Here is a 17866-nt window from a genome sequence, read left to right as displayed (position 1 = left end):
GTCCCAGATGGAATATGCCACTCTCCTCCTCCAAAGCCCTTTTTCCTGCCAATATTTCACATCTTTCAAATTCCTCCCAAAAACCTACTTCATCAGGGAATTTTCACTCCTTATCCAAGCCAGATGTCTTTCTTGCTCTGAATATTTTTTCCATATCTTCTCTTGTCTGTCTTAATACCTGGATATCTGGCAGTCAAGGATTATCAGTAATTTTCTTTCTTGAGACAGAGTGAGAATTCCTCACAGCTTCACTATTTTGACTGAAATAGCCTGAGGGTCCCTCTATCCTGCTGTTGCCATTCAACAGCTTCCCCTCTCTTAAAAAAATAAAAGTATATTAGGGGCAGGCAAGGGGGTAGAGATGGCTTCCATGATGTCAAAGCAATGGCTTTAAAGACCTCAAGTTTCTAGGACTTGCTTTTCTAGATATATAAAATTGCCTGAAATAGATAACATTCCAAGACTGCAAAAGCACCTCCTTGGTCATAGTTTCATGAAAATGAAAGGTATGCAGCCAGTAGTGTTAAGGAGATTGAAAGGTAGTTCACTGGAAAAAGTAATAGTCCTTTTCAAATCTGCTGAGATTTTGCTGTAGGTTATTTACTCAGGCACCCACTGCCTTGGAGAACTATGTGAAAAATATCACCGTTTCAACCAAAGCTCAGTTTTCAGGAGCTTTGAAAGGAAATGCAGCAAGTTCACTTGTCTTGTTAATTTTTATTTTCTGTGAAATGCTGACTACAACTTCAGTAACATAAGCAATATTTACATACAGATCAACTATTGCTTTCCTCATATTTCATCTCAGCAAATTTCGATAGTGCTTCTTTGGCGTGTAACAGGAGTAATATGATAGTGATTCAAGTGCAGAAGGAAAGGGCGTCCTTAACTTCCCGTGTAATATTTGTGGAGTTTTAGTCCACATTTATTCCTATTGAGACTGGGTGGTCTCAAGCTACCACACCCATGTGCAGATATAATGGAAAGACATTAAAGATATTTAGCTGTCAGATGGAGTCTTTAATACAATGAACACAGTTACAAACACTCTTAATTGTGAAAGGACTCTTCTTGTACTCACAGAGGTAATAGTGTGTGCATTGTGGAGAAAAATCCACTCCTGACCTTGGCTCTGAGTTAGTAACTGGGTGGTTGAGGAATAAATGGGAGCATATTGTGAAATTCTTCTAGGTTGGGCACTTTTGCTATGCACTGTGAACTGATGTGCTCTTCTAAGGTAAACTGGACTGTGCAATCTATTGAGCCCTTGATTGCCTCCGTCAAACACATCTCAAATGCTTTAACCAAACACACATATATTGAATTCCTTAAACCTACTTGATGCCAAAAGGTGTATCTCTTTACATTGGCATCTCTTGGGAATAGCGTTGGTGTTCCATTAGATTAACCCAAAACTATACTTGACTCTGACAAAAGCTTGAGTGTTTCACCTTGGTTGAGTGACAGGCTTTGCCATCTTTTGCTCTTTTATCTTTATACCTCACATGTAATACACACATGGAAACACCTCTCTGAGTCAAGGCTTTTGGAAAAATGAGAACTTAAAGGAACTACTAGATGCTACATTTTGGTGACATCCAAACATTTGAATCAACAGAAAAGACCGTCGCCAGCTTTCTTTTACCTGCAAACAAGAGAAAGACTGTCAAACAAGAAATAAAATAAATTTGCAATATTGCTGAGAAAAGTGTTAAAATATTTTAGACATTGTGAAGTAGAATACATATACGCGTGTAAGGGTTCAGTTGACCCTTCTCCTATACACCTTTATTTATGTTGAGTTTTCCCTTTTCTTGGCTTATATTTCAAAGTCATGCTTTGCTTGCGCTTGCAGTTGCAGGCAGCATAGCCTGGTAGGACTGGATTGCAGTCCCTTGCTGCCAAAGAACACTATGAGGAGATGAGAACCAGCTGCCCCTATAGCACACATTCAGAGAAGAGTTGCTTCAGACTAGTCCTAGTCTGCTTCTAAGAGCTAAATGGTTATTTAGTGGTTGGATCATACCAGACACAGGCCAAGTGTGTGTCTTCCGGCTTAGTGTCATCAAAAAGGCAGCTGGTTTCACTCCCCTGTATCACTCTTCCATCTGAACCAGAAAAGGTAAGTGGAGATTTTCAGGCCTATAATTTCAGAAGTGCACTCCTGAGCCAAACAAAATGCAAATGTAGACTTGCTGTCATTTGGCTTATTTATCTCCCTTTGAGACTTCTACAGTTGACTTCAGCAAATACAGAATTTGGACAGTAGAGTTTTCTGAAGACACATACCTCCTCTACATACTTCTTTTAAAATATTTAATCTTCCATTGTATCCAGGTTTTCTCTAATACTATGTTCGTTACCACTTTTAAATTCTTTCTGAGTGTTTTGTCATTCTTTTTTTTCCCGTGCAACTTATCTCTTTAGGAATTTTTTTTCTTTTCCCATTATCTGGCATTTATTTTGATTTCTATGCTTTCTTCTGTACAGTTTCCTCTACTGAAAAATATCTGCTAATTATTGCCACAGTATATTTTTACTTTTGATTCATTTTTCCTTCTTTTACTTCTTTGATTATTTTGTTATTTGTTTCTTGATATGGGATCAGGATTGGGTTTGTTGACAGCTATGGCTATTGAAATTATTTCAGCAGGCAAATGTATGGGATTTGGAATAGATATTCTTCAAGAACAGATAATGAGTAGAGTCCCATGAAGGGATACACCTGTGCCACAAGTCTTATGTCCTGTTCTCAACTTCACAAAAAAAAAAAGCATCCAGAGAAGAGTCACAAGATGAAGGCCTGATCTGGGTTTTGTTTTAAGCATCTTATTAAAAAAAAAATAAATTGACAAGCCTATCCAAATGAACAAAACCTCTTCCCTATCAATACTGTGCAAATTCCCCATACTTGATGCTTAAAAATTTGTGATGTGCTATGTTCATACTAATGGGCAGAACTTGTATGTACGGCTGACTCTCTCTAACAAGAGATGAATTGTGGCTCTGGATTCAGTCTAGAGGAAACATTACCCTGTCAGCAGCAGGCTGTGTAATTGCTGTAGCTGGTGTCTGCAGACCACTGTCCCAGAGTTTATCTGGTGGCTGCTGATGGTAAGCAGTCGTCAGAGGCCGGTGATAGCAGCACCGGCAGAGAACTGTGAAACACTGAAGCTGCACCGACCAGGAGACCTTAGAGGTTATGATCTGCTGGGACACATATGTCTGCAGTGGGCCTTTGTGAGAATAAGCAACTATATGAAAAAGAGAGGCTGAGGAAAAACGATGAAGGGAAACAAGGGACTAGAGGAGGAAAGAGGAGAAAAGAAAACATGCAAGATACATGCAGACATATGAGTACAGGGAAAATGGAGCAGATGCAAATCACAAAGGCAATTGCCTTCCCTCACCTCCTCTTCTCTTATCTCCCTTCAGTATTTCTTATTTGTTAAGACTTTTTTTTATGGGTTTACCAGTACAAAGCCAAGTGCTGGCTCTTTGCAAATTGCCCAGTGTTCTGGGTATTCATATATTTTCATTTATAATACTGTCAAAGAATTAGGGACTTTAGTCTCCATATAGCAAATCTAGTGTACTTCTAATGATCTAAAAACACCATTGAGACAACAGTGCCTCTTTAAGGATGTAAAATATGTGCTATATAGTGCCTAGGGGTAAACCAGTTTAATAGAAAAGTCTGACGAAAGGTTTTGAAGGTGGATTTTATTATTGTTTAATATTATCCAGGTTACATTTGTGTAGTATGATGAAAAAATTCCGCAGTCTAAGAAGTGTATCTAGAAGTCGTCTATTATTTTTCAAAGACACAGAAAAGTATCTATCTGCTAATTACCCGTAAGTGCTTTTATTAAGGCCACAAAGAAAAGAAAATGCAAAGAGAGCTTGTTATCTAACACTTAGAAGAGCATGTAAATTCAAAATGTACCTGTAGGATATACTGAAAAAGGAACATTTTCATAGCACTACAGAGACTTGCCACTGAAAATCAAAAATAGCTTTCTCTTAACATGAATTTCAAAGTTAGCTATGTACCAGACATTAAAGTTTCCTTTTCTCAGTTAGTTACATTAAAGTTTTCTACATTATTCATTATATTGTTAATGTAAGCAAGTACCTCTTTTACAATCAGAAAGCAAAAAAGTTAATGAATGATTTAGGACATAAAACTTATCAGAATTCAGATAGCCATTTCAGATGCATTTGAAGATGCTAAACTCTGCACCTCAAGCAGCATTAAGAGTTCTTCTGTGGGATTTTGATTGTGACTGTCTTAACTTCTGTGTATTCATGAAGGCCATATTCTCCCCTAGATAAAAGAGAATGAAGAGCAATATTAATGCTAATGCTTTTTATATGAGTTACGTCCTGGATAGGATTTTTGGTGGCGCTGTGCAATGGGCCAGATGTATAACAAGTCTACTGGACATATTTTGAAGACATCTGTGTGGCTAGACTGTTACTGGAAGTCTTTTCAAAAGCTACAGCAACTGTCTCCTGAGAAAATTAAGAGAGAGAATAATTTCATTTCCATGTAAAAGAAGAGCATTTAATCAATTTAGTGCGTTTCTAAACTGAGTTTCTGTGCAGTAAATCAGGCACATGTTAGGTCTTCACAAGTATGCTCAACAATTTATTTGCAAAGACCTTCCTCAGATGTCAAGAGCTTTCTCCAGAGTCAAGGAATAGAAGCTTCATCTCAAGTAAATGAGGGACAAAATTAATCTACTATGAAATCTCCAAGACAGTGAAAATCTTACTGGCATGTTTTTAGCGTGATTCCATCTTGATGTTTTACGTGATGAGATGAAGCTTGCTTGTGTGCCTAGATGTTTGATATCTGACATCTGACTCAAACTATTTAGACATAACATTGTTTTATAGAACAAATGCTTGCTATGGTATAATGTTATCCAGTTCTGACTGCCATCTTACTAGATACGCGTGTATGCAAACCAGAAATCAGTGCTCAGGACTCTCGTGCCATGTGAAAACGTTTATGGATCCTCTTCATTTTTTGAAGATACATTCTATTAGTATGTGACGTTCAGTATTTTAATTCATAATGGCATTATCATTCCAAGAATTACACAGATAATTTCACCCTGGGATTCAAAGAAGTCAATGGCTTAACACACCGACTTCCTAATTATTTCAGTGTGATTGTTTCACACATATTTCATCCTCTCCTAAAACTGATGGCTACATGTTTACAAAACTTTTTTCTATGGCAGACATCTATCCGGTGCTAATTGCTTCCTTGCCTTTTAGTAGGAAGGAAAAAAAGCAGTAGAAAAAACTTCCTTTGTAGAAAAGCTTAACTCCTTCAAAACGCACAGTTATAGAGAATCTTAATCTTTATGATAGCCTACTATTGCTTTCCTATTACTCGCAGCAAATAAAGCCCCAAAAGACTTCTGCAAAACACCGTAATTCAGAGTTGATAATCTGCCAATTTTTGGCACTCACTAAATGCAAAAGAGTCCTTGATAGTAAGGGCCTAAATTATTGGGTTTTTTTTTTTTTTTTTCAATTTTGACATTTTCTAAAGCTCTCAGCATTGGCAGAACTCTGTTTTCTTTGAAGTCAGTGGGAGCTTTGCCAACGGCAGCAGATTGAGTCCAGTGACGAGCAAGCATGAAAACTCCAGTCTTTACTTTGTAAAAAAATATGAAAAAAAAGATAAAAAGAAGCTCTGAAGCACTTCTCCTGCACATATATTTTAATTACTTCCATTATACATTAAAAGTACTATGCATTTGGCTTAACAAAAGGGAAAATAATTTGATTTTTATTCATTGCTTTAAAAATAACGTGTTGTTCCCAGACATATGGCATTTTTAACAAGGGACTCCTTGTGATTTATGTTCCAAAAAACCCAGAAGATGTAGTTCTACATAATGTAATGAACATGTATGATATCAAATGTTTCATGATGTAACACATTACATGATTCTCTTGCTAATCTGAAGATCAGTATGAACACATGTAAGACAAGACATGACTCAACTGAAACTGGGCTAAACCTTAGAAGTTTGAAAGAATTTGATTAGCTTAAAATTTCTGTACACTCCTCCACTTCTGGTTTGGGAAAAGACCAAAGGTCCAAAGATTATGGAGGACTATTTTTGTCATAACGTTTGGCCAAGCTGAAATGTATGGTAAAAACATTGTTGTTAAGACTTTTAAACTGAAAACTCTTGTTGAAATCAAGGATTTTGAGATGTCATGTGTTTTCAAAAATCTAACCTTTAACTACACAGATATATAACTTCATGCATATGGCACTTTCTATATATATGCAAAAACTGTAAACCATAAACACAATTATCAGTTTTGTGTATCAGTAGATAGCAAGTTACTAAAAATGGCCATTTTGAAAAAGTGTGTATCTAAGTAATTTTCTTATTTGTTTAATAGAGGAATTCTTTGATTGATTCTTTGACAAGTTGAAGCCTCTAAGGACTATATAGGCTAATTTGACAAAATCTCAGACTAGAGATCCTAGTTATGAATGCTTGAAGTTGGGTTTTGAAATTTCATTTTGCATTGCCTGTGAATCTACATTTTTAACAGTATTTACTTACATTTCTCGACCATTTCCTGACATCTTAAATCCTCCGAAAGGACACTGCGCAGACACTGCACTGTAACAATTAATCCTGAAAGAACAGAAAAATTACTTTTAGCAGTATGAGGCAACTTTTCTTCACTTCTGAAAAATCAATGTTTTTCTGTCAGCTGTAAAAAACCTATGGTGATATTCACAAACTATTATCTGAGTAATATATTTGCAAAAATACATGTAGTTCAAGATTCAGAGAAAAGAAAAGCATTACCAGAAACTACACTTATAAGCAGGGTTCTAACACTCTTCAAGAGTCTTCCAGGAGAGTGATAGTCATATCTTTCTCTGATAGTTATGATGAAATTCCTTTCTAACTAGTTCATAGGCTCTCAAACCAAAGACAAGGCACAGTTAAGTGCAGGTACGCTTCCAATAGGTAAATTCAGAATCGCTTCAGTATATATTTAGAAAGTTTTGGTTGGTTCTACTCAATGTTAAACCATGTTCTGTATTGTGACTGAAAACAAAAATACAATGAGTAAAAAAAGGAACTTCACAGGGGAATTTATAATATGAATGTGCATCCCGCTCCCTAGCTGAGAAGCTCTTTTTTTTCTTGCTACATTGTCAAATCAGATACTCTCTCTTAAAAGTTCTCCGACTGCCAGTCTACTGGTTTCAACAAAAGAGGTTCTGCTCATGGTTAAGAATTACTAGATAGAGCAGCAATCACGTAAGAGTAAAAACTAAACATTCCACAACTTTAAAATACTTTATTCCATTTAAAGAATGCCAACTTCTAAATCAAAACTCTTAACTTATTTTTAGAAAATGTATATTTTTAGGTCACAGAATCTGTGCAGGAATTTGTGCTGGTTGAAGTTCTTTCAGATAAATTATAAATTTAACACAGATTTTGTGTTTAAATAAAATTGGTTGTTCTCCTTCTGATGCGTTGAGATACGTGTAGGGAAATGCAGGTCTCTCTTTGATAGTCATTACAGTCAGCCTGCTGTTCCTCCAAGATATCACTCTTGCATTTCTCAGCCTTTGCCTTTCCAGCTCCATGTAGGTTGCCTCTTTCTGTTCCACATCTGGAAATAGTTGTCCTTGTTCTTGCACCAGTTCTTCCCCATTTGTGTTTCCTTCCTTTTTTGGACCACATTTTATCAATCTTTTCCATCACAGGTGGATGTTCTGCCCAGGCTAATGGCCACAAAACTTCAGATAATTAATTTCTTTACACAGTACAGAAAATGATTCCTGGAAATTAAGTATGTATTGGGCTATCCTTAGATCTTGAATGGAAAGTGTTGCTCTCACTCTGTTTCCTTTTGTCTCCTTTCCTTTTTAGCAAGTCAATTTCCTTTTTCAGACTAAACTTACAGGACAATTTTGTGAAGACTTACAAGAAGTATTTATTTAATAGCACATTAAATGGAAAGGTGAGAGGAAGAGAGACATAGGAGGATGACATTAGTCTACCTCTCTAAAGATGACAAGGAATTGAAACAGAAAAGTATACCATCCAAAGAAGTGTTAAAATGTCTTACAATTAATGCCATTGGCACGTGCAGCTCTGAAGGAAGAATTTAAAAAGCCGTTACTTACCATACCGTTCCAGCCTGAAGAGCAGCTGCAAGTGTCAGCGCTTTATCCAAGTCTTTGGTAAAAACTGCTGCTGCTAAGCCATAGGTAGTATTATTTGCTCTCTTGATAACCTCATCTATAGTTTTAAACTTCATGATTTGTTGAACAGGTCCAAATATCTGTTTCAGACACATGTAAACTTATGAAGTGGACTAGTATAGATTACTATTGTAAATAATTTATGATTTTTAAACCTGTTTCTGTCAGATGGCCTTATTCCTGAATTCATTCAGTCAAGAGTGTATATCTCAAAACAGCATTCTAGAAAAGATTACAAATTCACATAAAGATGAGATTTTTGTAATATGGAGAATCAAGATAGCCTATTGTAAAATGAGCAATAATAAATAAAATTATAAATTATTAAAACAAATAAATAAAGATAAAAAGGCATCCACCAAAAAGGCAGTTAGCATTGAGTCACAATATGTTACATATTTACATTGTTTACCAATGAACTGGTATTTTCTTGGTAAGCTCCAGTTTTAGAGTTGAGAAAGACATTTAACTTTTCCTTTCCCTAAACTTTCTATTTGACTTTTATCTTCACATGTAGCTGCACAACTGGGCATGTAATTTGAGTGAAGCAACTGCTTTCCATATGGGTGTTATGCGAGACAGGAGTCCTTCAGGCTCGGCTTTCCCACTATCGTCACTCTATGTTCTCAGCCAGAGGTGCCCATGCCCACCATACAGTGCCAAGGCTGCATAGGGCAGGAGGGTTTTACTACATCTAGTTACTTCTCTTCTTGTAGATCATGAGCTTTCCACTTGATTTTCCTGGAAACTCTTTAGTGCTAGTTTCTAACTAGAGTTGCAGGGATTGATTTACACAGATCAGAAAACCACTGAATGTTCCTCCACTGTTCAAGTTGTGAGTTTCAGAACCCGGATATTCTTTAAATTGCATTGGCTCTCTGGGATTTCATTATTCAACACACTCAAAATAGTGTGAGAAAAGCAGTTCTTGTACTGCTGACCCAAAGGAAACTAATAGATCTGTGGAAAAATATACCTCTGTGCAGTTTCCTACCTGCCTCCCAGGCCAGCAGAAACAATCCAAATTATTTCTCATACAGCTCTCTCCCTGTCACAATTAACCCTAAATGCTCTGGTGTTAATTTTAACTCAGCTTGTCGACTCTTGCTGAGCGTACTAGGTATGTTCAACAGGCTGTATCAGCAGTATCGCTGCTTATAGAAAGCAACACCTAGATTTGTGACAATTCTGAGGGACCTTTCTAGTATGAAGTATAATGGACACCAATTGCAGCACAATTGCAGCAGTTACTATTCAAGATGAATGCAAAAAAAACACAGAGAAGAAGTTGTGATTGGACATTGAGGCTCTGTCTACAGAGCTGTTTTTCTCAATGGCATAGCAGCTCGGCACTCCTAACTCTCTCCCGTCCTTTGCAGATGACCACTGGCACTGTCACCTTAGTCGGGTCAGCAAAAGCTCCTTCAACGCTGTGCAGACACATCTGCAGACTGATCTAATTTAAAGAACTCTGCAGAGACAAAACTCTGCTTTGCTGTAATTGCCACCAACAAAATGATCGTGGAAGCACAATGAGCTATTTTTTTATTATTGCAAACCAGCTGCTTGGTGCATATTGTGTCCAAACTTAAGTGGCTTCATAGGCAGTGCAAGAGTTCACAAGATGTGTGTTCAAGGTTTGCTTCTCTGTTACAGGTTACTGTAACTCTGATATAAGACATAGGCTGTCCAGGGTGATGTAAACAATCCAAACGTCACCATTTGTTATATACTTCCATCTTAAGCTGAAGCCTTTGTTGGCAAGCCAGCCTCATACTCCTCTCCTTCACCTCCACTAAGTTGGTGAAATGGGCATCAGAAACCAAGAAAAACATTTTAAACATCACCAGGATGGAATGATAGATTTACTGAGAGCATTTTTATGTAGCTACTTGACCTTCTAAATGGATATTTTGTACAGATATTTAAACAAACAATCTCCAGTGAGAGTACAGAATGCTAAGAATTTATTTACCTCCTCTTTGGCAATGCGCATATCATCTGTAACATTAGAAAAAACTGTGGGCTGGATGAAGTAACCTTTGTCTCCCCACGGACCTCCTCCACATTCCAGTTTGGCTCCTTCCTTTTTCCCACTTTCAATTAGCTCCAGGATTTTTTTAAACTGCTCCTTATCAATCTAAATGAAAAGATATTACAGGAATGAGAACAGCACAGATTGATAACAATTGTTCTTCTAGACCATTAACTAAAATGTAAGAATATCCGAGCTTCGTTCAATTGCATGTGTTGAAGAGGTACAGCTGGAGAGCTCTGCAAATATTCTTGTCACTAACTTCTCAAAACTTTGCAGGCTTTTGTCAAATAGACCAGTAATCAGAAATTTTGACCTAGGAGAATTAGTCTTAGAGGGACTTATATTGTGTTTTTATTTAGCAAAAAAAAAAAAAAAAAAAGAAAAAAATCTATAAAATTAATGTGTTTTATACTTCTCCCAGTAGCCTTGCCAACTACAAATGGTTCATCAAACCGAAAATTGCTGAGTTTGATTCTGCAAAAAAATAACAAAGGGCTGGATCTAGCCAGCAACTCTTTTGTACTTCACTAGGTCTGGTAGATTGGTCATACCATTTTCCTAAACTATTAAAGGAAGCTAAAAAGCAACAATAAAATATAACTGACATTCGATACTATTTTCAGTTCATTCTAATTTATTAGAATGGAATAAACACACTTATATTTGTGGTTTGAGAAACATAGATGACAGACAGCTTATGGTATGAAGCCAGTCTGCCCCTTCACTAGTCCAAGCCTACCAAAAAATTCAATATATGCCAAGCATATTGCAGTTTGGCTCTATAGTATAGCAAAATGCGTGGTCTTTGGCTGGAAAAGGAGTTCATAGTGGCGGTACCACACCGGCTTATATTTCTGTAACCCCTTCCAGTTTTCAGTGACAAAGTGGATAAAAAGAAATAGTGTAAATGAGGACTAGAAACAGATCACACATCATTTCTTCTCCTCCCCTCTCCAAATCAACCAAGCACTACTTCAGGCCTGAAGGGGAATTACGGACAAGTTAACATTGATGTCAAGAAAACCTCAATGGCAAAGTTGAGGCCTCAATGGTAGAGGCCTCTAAACCCCTGACTTTTTAAAAATCTATTCAATTTTTCATTATTCTTTCCTTCACTCTTTCAGAGTTCAACCCTTCAAGTACTGGCTCATGAAGATACTGAGATTGCTTCTAGGGGGTACTCTTGCACAGAAGCTTCTTCTCTGTGATCATACTCATCAGTCAGCAGAGCGGGTGTGTATCTTACTCTGTTATTTGTGCAATAAAAAGTTCACATTTCAGTTTAAATAACAAGTTTTAGGACAGTCATAGAACACAACACTATTTTCAAAGATTCTGGGGAATTCTGGATGTGTATTAGACTAAACAGCTATTTAGCTACATCTGCAAGAAAAGCTATTTATATATGCTTATTTATAAGGATGTGAATTTATAAGGTGGTGATTTTTGGTTTACTACACTCCCTTTGTCATTTTGCTTTCAAACAGTTGCCTTCCTGCATGCTGAAGTCGTAAAATTTCTGCTACCCTGGTGGCCAAATGTCTCTTTTTCATAAACATCTTGAAGAGAAGATGAGTTTTAGATGATACAGCTCAAGTTGCTGTCTGTCGTCCCTTTGTTATTATCATCTTCATTATTTTTCTTAATAATGTGTGAATTAGCATATACATGATCTTTTGAATTCCAGTAGGGCCTTTAGCTCTTCTTTGGTTCCACTGTGCCAAAAGCGTTACCCAAACTTGCTGCTTGAGGCAGTTGCTGCCCCACAGGGCCAGTGAACTGAAGGGCAAATACGGCTTTCAAGGAGGTTCTATGACAAGTGAGCACAGAGAATATGTTTGGTACAGGCTATCATTTTTTGTTTCTAGAAAAAGTTAGTCAAAGCACAACAGGGAATTTGACGACAAAGAGATATTTAACATAATTACCACAGAAGAAATGCACCTAACTCACCTGGTTACAATTTTCCAGTAAAGGGGATCATACCGGTTCTAAAAGGGGAAACTTTGCTAATCTGTTAAAAGTTAAGATTTCTGCTAAAGCTTACTAAGAAGAAAAAGAGGCCAAGAAAGGCAAATGATGAGATTGGAGAAGAAAAGGGTCTTCATGTTCTTAATGTTTTCAGGAATGCTTTTTTTTTTTCACATGCGTATCTTTTTAAGTAGAAGTTTACATTCATCTCTCACATAAACTTTCAGCATGAATTTCAAACTCAGTAAAGCCACAATAACATGAGAGCGGATTCCTGTCAGTTTTGTATTAGCTGTTCACCAGACACCTGGAATTTACTTGTTTCAATCTTCCCATCCTCTGGCATTTAAATTTATTCAGCTGAACATATTAGCTTGTTAGTCAGACACATTGCAGGATATCAAAATTGCATCCTTCGTATTTTTAAATTCTCCAAAGCTTGTGTGGCTTGGGATGGAGCTTTCCAATTTTCTTGGTGGTTTTGATTATATAAAATGACTGTGACAACCAATGAAGAACAGGTTACATTATCAAATGTGTGGGAGTTGCTTTCTCTTCAGCTTTCGCTTTGTCTCTAATACAGTTCCTTTATTCTGTGACGCTTAAATATGTGCATAATAGCTCTGCCAAGAAAGTATATAACCTGTAGTACAAGCTAATACGTGAATAAAATTTTAGATGAAAACTAATTTAAAAATACTCTAATGTGATCCACTAAATCCACAGCATTGTGATAGTTATACTTTTTAATGTTGTATTTTAACATTCATTTAGTGGGGAAGCTGTTGGCATAGCCTTTTAACATAAGCAGGAATAAGAGCAAAATGATGCACTTTAATTATATAATATTCAAAAATTGAGAGCAAGGTAATGAAACACTAGCATTTTGGAAAAGGAAAAAAAATAATAAAATTTTATTTCCTCAAGCTACTCACTTACAGTGGCACTATTTGAATATAATGTTAGCAATCTCTGACATGGGTGATCGATTACACTTGTACTTTTACAGCTGTTGCACTGGAGATTTCTCAAAGCATTTCAGTTCTATTTAATAGTTCCCATTCCACAATAAAAGGAACTAGAAAAGAGAAAGAATCTCCACCCTTAGGCGTATGATAGTGGCACAAAGAACCATCACTCCAGTTTCTTCCTCCTGGTCCTCTAGACTAACCACTAGACAACTGTACTTAGCCTTGAAACTAATGCAACAATAGGTTTAGAAGTACATTAAACTGTGATATCATGTCACAATTATCTTGGAAATATGTAACATTACTTACTTGAGGGCCTTGCTGTACACTAGGCAGCAGAGGATTCCCAAGAGTGTACTTCTTTGCTCGTTCAATGCTCCGACGAACAAACTCATCATAAATAGGTTCTTCCACAAAAATCCTTGATCCTGCTATACAACACTGTCCCTGGTGGTAGAACAGACCAACATGTGCAAATTCCACAGCAGCGTCCACTGCAAAGAAATGCAAAGTTCATGAGATCATAAACCTGAACGGTCACATCATAACTTCTTTATGAACCTTTGTCCCTCCATCTCATTTCCCTTTTCAGCACTTTTTTTTTTGTTGTTGTTATGGTCCTTTAAAACACAGATATTAATCTATTTACTTATGTCCAAAGCTACTCTTACAAAGAGTAGCACAGTAAACTGAGACAAACTGGCTGTTCTGTGTGAAATGCAGATTCAACATTGCCCTGTCAGCAATACCGAGAGGAGAATTCAGCTAGAAATTAATAAATCTATACAAGATCCATCTAGCTGCTTTTGATTCTGCATTCATGTTGCGTTAGAATGATTCTTAATTACAGTAAGGGTGGACAGGTTCTCAGAGGTTCATATCCATTCAGGAGCCATCAATTTTTGGTGGCAATTTAACTTAAAATTATGACATGACCAGAAAACACTAAAAATTACTCCTTCATTAAACAGGTACAAATAATCTACTGTCAAAGAAAAGAAAAAGAACATGGGACTTCCAAAAGTAGTAGGTTTATACAATAAAAATACTACTAACAGTCTGCATCTGCAAATATAACGTTAGGACTTTTTCCTCCAAGTTCCAATGTAACTCTCTTGAGATTGCTCTTCCCTGCTGCTTCTTTAATCAGTTTGCCAACCTAAAACATAGAGAGAGGACAGCTTCATCAAAAAAATGTTTGTTATGACCTCAATAACACTTCTCGGAGTTCCTCAAAAGTGAAAATCAGTTCACAGTTGTCTACTATCCCAGCAATCGTAGAAATGAAAAATAAATTAAAAAAAAAAAAACCAAAAAAAAAAAGAAAAGAAGAGTTAGGGTGCAGGTGATCTGCAGTCTATGAATCAGGAATGCTTTCTAGAAGTTTCCCCCTGGACACACTCATGTTAACTGCTAGAGATGTCTGGTGCTTTTTTGGTTGCCACCACTCTACTTGCTTGTATTTGTAATTTAAAGTAAGCACTGATTTCTGCTCTGCCAGTTACTCCCATTAGGTTGAAATTCCTCTATTTCATACATTGGAAAGCCCTCTAATACACAAAGTGTATAAGAGAAAAAATAGGTATCTATGCTGCCTGCATGGCCATCTCTTCCTGATTCCAGTTTCTCCCTTAGAAGAAAGAAGAGGAAATGGGCACTGCAAGGCTGAACCCCTATCCTGCTCATTTCCATTGATGGCATAATTAAAGAAATTGTTTAATATGAATTGTCCTGGAAAAATTGTGAAGGGAAAACATACTTCTAGCCCTTGTGGGTTCGGTCTGTAACTGCTCGTGTGTAGCAACCATTAGATAGCTTCTTCCCTCTGCCTGCCTTCCTGCCTTCATTCTGTGCTGCTAAATTACATTGTCAGAAGAAATGGACCATCACCACAGTCTATGAATACACCCTCCAGTCCACCTGCCTTTGGAAGGACAGTAAGAGTTGTAGTTGTTACTGACCATTGGGAACATCTGTGGGATATTTGTCAGATGTTGGGTTTTTGTGTTGTGTTCTTTTCCCATGACTTTATAGCTAAAGGTTTCTAAGACTAAGCATAGCCCTTGCACTCAATGTGTACTGATCCTTGACAAGAGGTAATGATAGTCGTCTTTGGAGTGTGCATCCAATAAGTTAAGAGGTCAATTGGCAGCTCTTCCATGTAGCATGCATACAGAGAGATAACATCATGTGCTCTGTGAAGGATATAGTTGTGTAATGCCTACACTGAGAAATTGTCGATGATATCATTCACAGTTCTTCAAGCAAAGGTTAGGGGAAATTAACACTGACCTTCTTTTCAGTTATTAAACTGATACATATTAAAATATGCTTCTAAGACCATCCAGATGATCATCATTATCATTCAAATATCAAAAAGCCATCACCTCACCTAAGTGTGTGCAGAACCATGAATGAGATTTCTGAAGTACCTTCCTACCATCCTGTTGTTATTAAAATTAAAGAGAATGGGGCACAGCCTGTTTAACTTTTTGCATTTTTAAAAATAATTATTCTTAAAATAAGAATAAAACAAAAAGTTATTAAAATGTTTTCTTTTTAAAGGACAAGACTTAAAATAGCCTTGGTATACTAGAACCTATTGTATCTCATGGAGTGCCTTTGTTTGAAGGGCTTTCCTGCAATACAAACATTGTTTAAATATGTTTAAAGTTAATAATAACCAACAAATCATTAAACAGACTTTGTTTAACAAACCAGCAGCCAAAAGAAATAAAAAAGTTAAAATAGTTACATAGAACAAGTTAGACATTAAATCATCACTGGGAATCAGAGGGGCACATTTCCTGCTTATACTTTCTTGCATTCGTTACCGTACCTCTGTAGAGCCTGTGAAAGCTACTTTGTCTACATCCATGTGGTAAGAAATGGCTGCTCCAGCGGTGGGTCCAAAGCCTGGCACAATGTTCACAACTCCAGGTGGAAATCCTACCTGAATTTGAAGAGAGAATCCTGTAAATGTGGGGAAGGATAAAGACTAGAAGAATATGTTTAATATAGTCTTATTTCCCTTTTTGGTTCTTCAGCCACCTTTTCTCAGTCATAATCTCAGCCCTAGAGCCCCAGGTGTGTTCATTCTCACATGACTTATGCCCTCTTTCCCTCACCTGTCTTTTAGGCTATAGAATTGTGTCCTTTTTTTTTTTTTTTTTTAAAGAAATAACATTTTATTTTGTTCTTTTTCAGTGCAATTGTCAAGGAGTAAATTTATTTTTCCTTTTCTCCCCCAATCACATGTTTAAAGAAATAGATTGTTTAATCTGATGCCCGCTTAATTAAAGATGTTTGAATGATCCAGTGTGCCTGCTGGCTTCTGCTTACTATGCCTCACACGACATGGAATTTAGTTAATGATCTGCTGACTTACTTACACTGAAATTCTATTATGAAATATGATGGAAATAGTACTTCAGACTCAATATCTTTACTTCTTCCTCTGGATGTGGGTTGAAAGTAGAGAGTGGGCAACATGAGAGTTTACAGCACAAAAGAGGCAGATCAGCTACCAAGCATGAAAAAGCTGGCTACCTGAGATACACACAGTTCCAGCGTCTTGCAAATTTGCTATCTAAAGAGACTTTTCCTGTAGGCAAAATCAAACCTATTGTTTCCCACCTATTCTGTATTAGTTATGTTCCATTCATAGGTGAAATACATTATTTTCTTCCAACAGTTTTTCAGGCAAACTCTTATGGATATGTGAAGTGTGGCTGGACTTCCTGTCAGCTTATGAAGCAGCTATGGGATCTCAAAGGCACTTGCAGAGCAAGCATAAAATTCAAAGACCAAAAAGATGCATCTCCTGCATTATCATCTAAATGTGTTTCTTTTTAGCATTAAACAGGAACTTGTAACTACATGCAAAGGTCCCATTTTCATTTGGAAAAAGGTGAATTTCAGCTTGTGAGTTACAGCTCCTAAACCTCATGTCCTGCATTATGGAAACAAATTACTTTTGTTTGAGTAACTTTTGTTCCTTACAAGTTCATGCTCAGATGCATTCTATCAATGTTTTTTATGCTTATTCACACTGTATCATGTTGGGAATTTAATTCCCACATCTGTATTAGAAGCTATTCTCTACATATTGGCAAAGGAGCCTTATGAGTACTATCAAGAAGGATATGAGGATTACCAAAAATTACGATTTTTTTTTTTTAATGTGGACACCTGAGAAGTAGAAAGTTAAATTAAATCTTCAGATGGTTTCACAATAAATTTAAAGCAGCTACTGAAGTGATCACTGGGGTTTTGATCACTGTCAGAGATTTGGGCTCCAACTTTATTTGGATAATCTGGGTGTAAATTAAAACTCAGCTAGATTTAAATGAATAAATCTTGAAGGACTTGATAAGATAAATATTTGACTTTTTTAAAAGTTCCACAGTATCTACCAGATGATACATCAAAGACATTTAACAGTTATATACCTAAACCTATAGGTATAAACCGATACCTCATAAGTACCTAAAGGGGTCTTATCAGTATATAAAAAGGACTTACAAGAAAGATGGGGAGGAACTATTTAGCAGGGTCTGTTGTGAGAGGACAAGGGGTAATGGTTTTAAACTAGAAGAAGGTAGATTCAGA

The 17866-nt window shown here is 36.7% G+C and overlaps 2 protein-coding genes across 2 annotated transcripts in view; one reads left to right on the top strand and one right to left on the bottom strand.

The window, feature by feature from the left end:
• Nucleotides 1-17866, top strand: part of ANXA1 (annexin A1) — a 419725-nt gene that overhangs the window by 266647 nt on the left and 135212 nt on the right. The gene's annotated exons all lie outside the window — the stretch shown is intronic.
• Nucleotides 3704-17866, bottom strand: part of ALDH1A1 (aldehyde dehydrogenase 1 family member A1) — a 36163-nt gene continuing 22000 nt past the window's right edge. Inside the window, exons 7-13 of the mRNA XM_086770131.1 lie at nucleotides 16095-16208; nucleotides 14312-14414; nucleotides 13565-13749; nucleotides 10251-10415; nucleotides 8198-8355; nucleotides 6606-6680; nucleotides 3704-4327 (exon numbers count right to left, since the gene is read on the bottom strand). Of these exons, the coding sequence (XP_086626257.1) occupies nucleotides 4255-4327; nucleotides 6606-6680; nucleotides 8198-8355; nucleotides 10251-10415; nucleotides 13565-13749; nucleotides 14312-14414; nucleotides 16095-16208 (873 nt within the window). The 3' untranslated portion in view covers nucleotides 3704-4254. The remainder of the gene's footprint in view (nucleotides 4328-6605; nucleotides 6681-8197; nucleotides 8356-10250; nucleotides 10416-13564; nucleotides 13750-14311; nucleotides 14415-16094; nucleotides 16209-17866) is intronic.

This window comes from Chlamydotis macqueenii, chromosome Z, assembly GCF_036417535.1.
Source record: "Chlamydotis macqueenii isolate bChlMac1 chromosome Z, bChlMac1.mat, whole genome shotgun sequence".
NCBI lineage: Eukaryota > Metazoa > Chordata > Aves > Otidiformes > Otididae > Chlamydotis > Chlamydotis macqueenii.
Note: the sequence above shows the minus strand (reverse complement) of the source record. Positions and strands in the feature narration are given on the sequence as shown.